At 42.3% G+C, this 8766-nt stretch overlaps 1 protein-coding gene across 1 annotated transcript in view; it reads left to right on the forward strand.

Moving 5' to 3' along the window:
* Positions 1 to 970: 970 nt before the first annotated feature.
* Positions 971 to 8766, forward strand: part of LOC311229269 (amyloid-beta A4 protein-like) — a gene marked incomplete at its 5' end in the record, with an annotated part of 75419 nt that continues 67623 nt past the window's right edge. Inside the window, 2 exons of the mRNA XM_084315334.1 lie at positions 971 to 1069; positions 7936 to 8068. Coding sequence (XP_084171460.1) covers positions 971 to 1069; positions 7936 to 8068 — 232 coding nt within the window. The remainder of the gene's footprint in view (positions 1070 to 7935; positions 8069 to 8766) is intronic.

Here is an 8766-nt window from a genome sequence, read left to right on the forward strand (position 1 = left end):
AGAGTGGTAGAAGAGACATGGCCCCAGTGAGAGTGGTAGAAGAGACGTGGCCCCAGTGAGAGTGGTAGAAGAGAGACATGGCCCCAGTGAGAGTGGTAGAAGAGACGTGGCCCCAGTGAGAGTGGTAGAAGAGACGTGGCCCCAGTGAGAGTGGTAGAAGAGACGTGGCCCCCAGTGAGAGTGGTAGAAGAGACATGGCCCCAGTGAGAGTGGTAGAAGAGACATGGCCCCCAGTGAGAGTGGTAGAAGAGACGTGGCCCCAGTGAGAGTGGTAGAAGAGACGTGGCCCCAGTGAGAGTGGTAGAAGAGACATGGCCCCCCAGTGAGAGTGGTAGAAGAGACATGGCCCCAGTGAGAGTGGTAGAAGAGACGTGGCCCCCAGTGAGAGTGGTAGAAGAGACATGGCCCCAGTGAGAGTGGTAGAAGAGAGACATGGCCCCCAGTGAGAGTGGTAGAAGAGACATGGCCCCCAGTGAGAGTGGTAGAAGAGACGTGGCCCCAGTGAGAGTGGTAGAAGAGACATGGCCCCCCAGTGAGAGTGGTAGAAGAGACATGGCCCCAGTGAGAGTGGTAGAAGAGAGACATGGCCCCCAGTGAGAGTGGTAGAAGAGACATGGCCCCCAGTGAGAGTGGTAGAAGAGACGTGGCCCCAGTGAGAGTGGTAGAAGAGACGTGGCCCCCCAGTGAGAGTGGTAGAAGAGACATGGCCCCAGTGAGAGTGGTAGAAGAGAGACATGGCCCCCAGTGAGAGTGGTAGAAGAGACATGGCCCCCAGTGAGAGTGGTAGAAGAGACGTGGCCCCAGTGAGAGTGGTAGAAGAGACATGGCCCCCCAGTGAGAGTGGTAGAAGAGACATGGCCCCAGTGAGAGTGGTAGAAGAGACGTGGCCCCAGTGAGAGTGGTAGAAGAGACATGGCCCCAGTGAGAGTGGTAGAAGAGACATGGCCCCAGTGAGAGTGGTAGAAGAGACATGGCCCCCAGTGAGAGTGGTAGAAGAGACATGGCCCCCAGTGAGAGTGGTAGAAGAGACATGGCCCCCAGTGAGAGTGGTAGAAGAGACATGGCCCCAGTGAGAGTGGTAGAAGAGACATGGCCCCAGTGAGAGTGGTAGAAGAGACATGGCCCCAGTGAGAGTGGTAGAAGAGACATGGCCCCAGTGAGAGTGGTAGAAGAGACATGGCCCCCGTGAGAGTGGTAGAAGAGACATGGCCCCCGTGAGAGTGGTAGAAGAGACGTGGCCCCAGTGAGAGTGGTAGAAGAGACATGGCCCCCGTGAGAGTGGTAGAAGAGAGACGTGGTCCCAGTGAGGGTGGTAGAAAAGCCCGCATTTCAAAAACTTGTAAAAAGACCCAAAGTATCACTTTCCTGGTCGCAAATATTTGATTGGTGTGTTTTTGTCTCCTTTTTTTAAATGATTATTTATCAGCAACGTTATAATGCTGGTAAACATAACACTCAGATAATACTTCATAATGTTTCATGCAATTAAAAAAGTAACTATATATATATTTAATACACATGATGCACACACACTTTTATGTGTTATGTTTACCGATAGGATGTTATAACATTGCTGATGGAGTCCCATTAAGGATACCAATTGAGCACCACAGATATCACAAATTCTTCTATGAAAGAGAGACATCGAGAGGTTTTGTATCAGATTTTTATCATCACTTACTAACGTCCTCGTATGGAATCCTCCCCCTAGACTCAGTCTGGAGGAGGGATATACCAGACTTGGAAATAAATTTTGATTGGCAAGAAGTCTGGGCAAACGTTCGAATTGCATCACGTAACCCGGACCATCAACAAATTAATCTTAATTATATTCATAGGACATACTTGACTCCTATAAGACTGAACAGAATGGGACTTAAACAAGACTCCAGGGCCCTCATTCATCAACGTGTTCTACGCACAGATTTGTGCTTACCCTGTGCGTACGATCATTTCTAAGCAAAGAGTGGCATTCATCAATTTCAACTTGAACTTGACTCCGTGCTTACGTCTACGCACAGCTCGGACCATGCGTACCTGGCGCCCAGTGGTAGAATATATTATTACAACAAGGAAATGAGCTTCTGTGCATAATAACACTGGCATGTTCTGTACGAACCGTAGTTCATTATAGTTCATTGTAAAATAGCAACAGTAGTGTAATTATGGTCAAAACCCTATAAATAGCATTTGGAATAATAGATCTTTCTCTCAGAATGAATGCAGCATGGTTTATATAGCGTTATCGGAATATACGGGGTGTAGGCTACTGACTGACTGCGCTCCGCGTAGCTTGATTGATTGATTGATTGAAAAGTTTATTAACAGATTGCAGAATGGGTACAGTACAGTACAGCTCAGTACATACAATTGTTAATTGGGGATGCAGACCAGAGAAAGACTTTCGTCTTGTTTACATCAGGGTCCCCCATTTTCAATTCATCATAAATCATAAAGCTCAACTCGTTATTATTTTGCGCAGACCGCAGAAACACAGGAACGTTTTGATTATATTTAAAAGGCTTTACGTTAAACGAAACAAGTGGAATTTTGAAGCTGTAAGCAGAATACAAGTCATATGAATATAGTGTTCTTCCCCCTTTTTACTGTATAAGAAAGAATAGAAAACGCATTGCAATGACACCAGATAGTGGACAGACTATGTATATGATGGGATTCAAGTTCGCGTTTTTGTTGATCATAGGCATGCTGTCAGAGTATGATATCTTAATCAAACATTCTAGAACATTTGTCGTCACAGATCATGTCCTAATAGAACATAGGCTATGGCATGGATCGTGATATTGTGTGGACTGTTATTATTACTGCGTACCGGTACCACCCATTGTGACAACAGCCTTGTGAGTCCCGCACACAAACATGATGGAATTCAAGTTCATGTATTGAAAGGCAGGCTACATCATACATGCAGTGAGATTCATTGTTCTTGTATATGCTCTCGTATTATTGTTTATATAGGCTACCCAATACTGACATCAAAATAGATTGTAGTATGCCTCTAGAAATCATATGCAGCAGGTAGAAAATTGACGGGAGATCCATCGCGATTTGGAATAAAATTGAGGAGAACTTTAATCCCTGGGTATTAATCAAACAACACGGGAAAAGGCAGTCATATTCCAGCGGTCTTTATTAGCCGACAACAAAATAGATGCCTCTAAAAATCATATAGCCAATCGAACACAACTAATAAAGGCATTCATATTACAGCACGGTTATAATGACACACAACCAACGCCAAACAGTGGTCAACGAATGGTCTTTATTAGTATTTTGAGCTGTCCAGGCAGAATTGCAGCAATGGTCTTAGGGAGCCGTTGATATCTGACATCACCGTTTACAAGTCCGCCTTTTATTTATCCCATAATACGCGATAGTGTCTTCTTGGTTCGACAGCAGTGAACAATCGCCGTGGAGTTTCTCAGAGTTCCGCTCGGGTCAGTCCATTATTTCACATCCCATGGGGGGTGTTTCCTCACTTTCATGACCATATATGGATAATCATGCACGAGCATTGACGGTAGAACAAAGTGGTATTCATCAACACGGAGGAGCATAGAGCCTGCGTACGCACGTGTGATGAATCCCGACTTCCCTGTGCGTACACTGGTTCTACATTCCGTGCTTACGTGTGGAAATAGAACATGTTCTACGCACACATTGATGAATGAGGGCCCAGGGCCCTCATTCATCAACGTGGACGTAGAACATGTTCTATTTCCACACGTAAGCACAGAATGTAGAATCAGTGCACGCACAGTAAAATCGGGATTCACCACACATGCGTACGCAGGTTCTACGCACACCTGTCATGATGAATATGACTTTGATCCTACGTTTGAGCTCGTGCACTGTTTTAAGTATTTGCATACCAGAACCGCCCCGATTAACCATATACGGTAATGGAATACCCCCATGAAATGTGGAAAAATGGACTAAGCCGAGGGAAGCGTGTTATGAGAACGGTGATGTCGGATATGATATCTATTAACCATTGCTGCCTGGGCAGCGCAAACACTAATAAAGACCATTAACCACTGTTTTGCCGTTGCCCGTTAGTGTCATTAATGCATGCTGGAATAAGAATGCCTTTCTTAATTTATTTTTAATATTAATAATTATTATAATACAATAAAAGACAGCTCCGTCTTTTAATACACATATATTGTACAGTAACGTCAAATAAATACTACAGTCCCCGCTGAAATAAAGGTTCTGCACGCACATACCAGCAGTGATCTACAGCATAAAAGATAGCCACTTTATAATACTATTCTGAGTAGATAATTCATCTGTATCGCAACAGAGTCACGGATCTGGTCGGGGCAGGTATCATTATGTCGGGAAAATCCTTATGAAATAAACAAAAGTGAATTAAAGAATTTAAAAACAAAGTTTAGCATATTAAATTGTTTTATAAGCTTTCTGAGTAGATAATTCATCTGTATCGCAACAGAGTCACGGATCTGGTCGGGGCAGGTATCATTATGTCGGGAAAATCTTTATGAAATAAACAAAAGTGAATTAAGGAATTTAAAACGAAGTTTAGCATATTAAATCGTTTTATAAGCTTATAGCTTTTTTCGTGCTGATTTGAGAGGGTCCAGCTGCAGAGCCGGAGAGCAACTCTCAGGGCCAAGATAGCACTTATACTATTTTGAGAGAGACAGCAGAGAGACAGACAGCAGAGAGACAGACAGACAGACAGACAGACAGACAGACAGACAGACACTGTTCCACAGTGTGTGTGTGTGTGTGTGTGTGTGTGTGTGTGTGTGTGTGTGTGTGTGTGTGTGTGTGTGTGTGTGTGTGTGTGTGTGTGTGTGTGTGTGTGTGTGTGTGCGTGTGTGTGACTACTAGTCTAATAGTAGAGACTCAGCCCCCCCCCCCTCTGGACCACCTCCTAGTAGAGACTTCTCTAGGAAGAAGACGAAGATGAGGATTAAGGCGAGACACTGCAGGTGAATAGGCAAATATACTTTTTTTGTTGATTTTGAGATTTTGTTATATTTTGCTTCCTAAACATGTCTTCTATGAAACTAGTGACAATAAAACGTCAATAACACACATTTAGTTGTTCATTTTGCCTTATTGCATCCATAAATGTCCACATATTTAATGGGGAAGTGCCTCATTTGCATATATAAACATACATTTCAGAAAACTTGTCTCTACTAGGAGGTGGTCCAGAGGGGGGGGGGGGGGGGGGTCTCTACTGGGAGGTGGTCCAGAGGGGGGGGTCTCTACTAGGAGACTAGTGGTCACACACACACACTGTGGAACAGTGTCTATCTGTCTGTCTGTCTGTCTCTCTGCTGTCTGTCTCTCCGGCTCTGCAGCTGGACCTTCTCAAATAAGCACGGAAAAGCTTTTAAGCTGGGTCCCAAATTGCGGTACAAATGAAGGAGGTGTCTCGGGTAGTGGACTCTAGTTAATATTATGTTCTCTCTGCAATTAGACTGCCCCTCATTCATCCCTATCTGATGACATCTCTGAAAACAGTTCCTGCGAGCGCAGTCAGTGCACCCCATAACGCTATATATATAAACCTGCATTCATTCGGAGAGAAAGACCTATTCCACATGCTATTTAGGGTTTGACAATAATTACACTAATATCGCTATTTCACAATGAACTATAATGAATTACGGGGGTCATACAGAACACACGCCAGTGTCTTTATTTCCGCGTTGGAACGAATGCATGTACTGAGGAGCGCTTGTGCGTAGTAACGATATTCTACCACTGGGCGTCAGCTAAGTGTGCTCAGAGCTGTGCGTAGACATAAGCACAAAGTCAAGTTCAAGTTGAAATTGATGAATCCCACTCTTTGCTTAGAAATGATCGTACGCACAGGGTAAGCACAAATCTGTGCGTAAGACACGTTGATGTATGAGGGCCCAGATGTTCCTTATGTACAAATGGGGATGAGGGTACATTTATGCATGTATTGGGATTGCCCACCAGTTAAGATATTCTGGAAAGAAGTGGCCCAGCAATTATCAAATTTCTTATTTCTGAACATACCTGTAGACCCCTCTGTATTGCTGTTGAATGATGTTTTTCAGTATGGAGCCCCTATACAACTAAAGAGATTAGTTTTATCTGGTCTCACAGCGGCTAAAAATCTGATAGCATCACGATGGTTTCAACCGGAATTTGTCGGAAGGTGTGGGTTCTTACATATCTCGATGTGATCTATCTAGAAATATCTACAGCAAGAATTTTAGGTGTCAGTGAAGCCAAAATTGCAATCTGGTTAGAAGTGGTGGAGAGAATAAAAGCTAGCATATGAATTGTAGTGCCTGGTTAGGAACGAATGATAATGGATGGATTATCCAAGTGGGGGTCCGGGGGGGGGGGGGGCAAGCGAGAGCATATGTATGTAGGGTATTAGATGGCAAGTATTAGGTGTATATCTTGTATACTACATTTATTTAAATGGTGATTTCATTGGATGTTTACTGTTAATGCTTGTATGTCTAATTTTATGTTATGTTTAAAAAATAATAAAAAAATTAAATACAAAAAAAAACATTGCTGATGATAATAAAACATATTATTATTTGTGTGTGTGTGTATTTTTGGCTAAAGTGGATTTCAAATCTGACAGATTTGAGACTGATTTGTAGAAAACACAGTACTGTGCAAGTCTTAGGCACCCAATAGTTTATATAAATTGTCTTGGATGTTAATACATTTTTTCTGTATTAGTGTCAGTAGACTTTGTATTTAAATTTATTTATAATACATTTTTTAAAGCATCTTCTTCATGGTTTAACCTCTTGAGCCCTAGCCCTATTTTCTGAAAATCTGCCTAAAAATACACAGGGCCTAAATGGAAGATTGCTCCACTTCTACAAGGTCCATTTGCATCTTCTTGCATGGATCTCAGGGAATGTATTCCCAGTGTCAGAAATATTGTGTTACTAAATTAATAAGTTTGTTACTAGGCTTGAGTAAATTGTAATGAACCAAAGGAGAATATACATTTTATTTTTATTTTCATCTTTGACGGTGAATAACACCATGCTGACCAGACATGAAAAACTGCCACTGAGCTCATTCAGCACTTGAGATCATGTGTACAAAAAACTAAGCAAATGAATAAAGGGAAGATGATTAAACAGAAGGTTTTGTAGATACAGTACTGAATTCTGTAATCCGGACACAGGCAATTTGAAATATATATTATAGAATATAGAATATCAGGCCTATAAATTACCTTATTATAGCCAAGTCGCACATCTATAGTATAGATCGGGCCAAATCTCCCAATCTGGATTTAGTATCACCAGGCGTGCATCAAAAACTGTGAATGAAATCTACTGTAAGTACAGTTACTTGTTTATAATGTAGATTTCTTTGCCATTTTTCATCAGATTGACAAGGCCGTTTTTTGGCTAGACGTTCACAGAAAGGTAGAGAAACGAACTGTGTTCTAATTTATACCAATAACGTTCAGGTTTGTGTGAGATAATCCCGAAAAATAAGATAAATAAAAAAGTAAATCCACAAGTCACATGTTTTTTTGAAATTCCAAAGATGATTATGATAGTGATGGTGATGATAGGGATGATGATAGTGATGATGGTGATGATGATGATAGTGATGATGGTGATGATAATTATGGTGGTAGCTTTGAGTGATTCAGCAGATTGTCTGCCCGGCTCAGGATTAATGTTTATGCTTTTGAAACAGGCAGTGGTTCACTATAATGTACACAGGTGTTTGTGTGTGTGTGTGCTGAACTCCATGAACTCAAGGCTTCTCTCTCTCTCTGTTTCTCTCACCCTCCATCTCTCTCTCTATCTGTTTCTCTGTCTCTCTCTCGCCCTCTGTCGATCTCTCTCTCTCTCTCTCTCTCTCTCTCTCTCTCTCTCTCTCTCTCTCTCTCTCTCTCTCTCTCTCCAGGTTCCTGCTGATGACTCAGTGGGTCTGCTTGCGGAGCCCCAGGTGGCCATGTTCTGTGGGAAGCTCAACATGCACATCAACGTGCAGAGCGGCAAGTGGGAGTCGGACCCGTCCAGCACCAAGAGCTGCATCGGTACCAAGGAGGGCGTTCTGCAGTACTGTCAAGAGGTGAGAGAGAGAGAGAGAGAGAGAGAGAGAGGGGCGTCCTGCAGTACTGTCAAGAGGTGAGAGAGAGAGAGAGAGAGAGTAGAGCCATATGAAATCCGTTAAATATTTTTCCAAATTCCATTTTATTTTTTTCCAAATTCCGTTTTCAGAATTCTGTATTTTGCTTTGTACACTCATTTTACCATCAGAAATAGTGTCTAATAAGTGGGAATGAATAAATGTCCACAATTTAATAAGATATAACAGTCCATTTAATAGGGCTGTCTTAAATACTTCGAAGCTTCGAAGCTTCAAGCTGCAAAATCAACTCTGCCTCTCTTTGTTAACTACAACAAGCAATGCTGTTTGTTATTTAAGATGAGGCCGGACTCGGCACTGACAGATTTGTGTTCATTGTGCTGCTTTTATAAAGCCTCAAATGACGGCTTACAATATTTCATGAAAGCAAAGTGTTTTGTTTGTCTAAGATTTAAAAAGGTTTAAACTTTACAGCACTGACAAAGTTGAACAAAGTGCTGTACAAGTCCCACAACACAAAAAAAAGAAAAGTACATTTTTTTTTTTTTTTTTGTTGATTCCATTTTTATTGCTTAATTCCGCGATTCCGTCCGCGATTCCGTGATCGCGGATTCCATATGGCTCTAAGAGAGAGAGAGAGAGAGA

The sequence above is a fragment of the Notolepis coatsorum genome (genome assembly GCF_963971535.1).
Source record: "Notolepis coatsorum genome assembly, chromosome: 5".
In the NCBI taxonomy this organism is placed as follows: Eukaryota; Metazoa; Chordata; class Actinopteri; order Aulopiformes; family Paralepididae; genus Notolepis; species Notolepis coatsorum.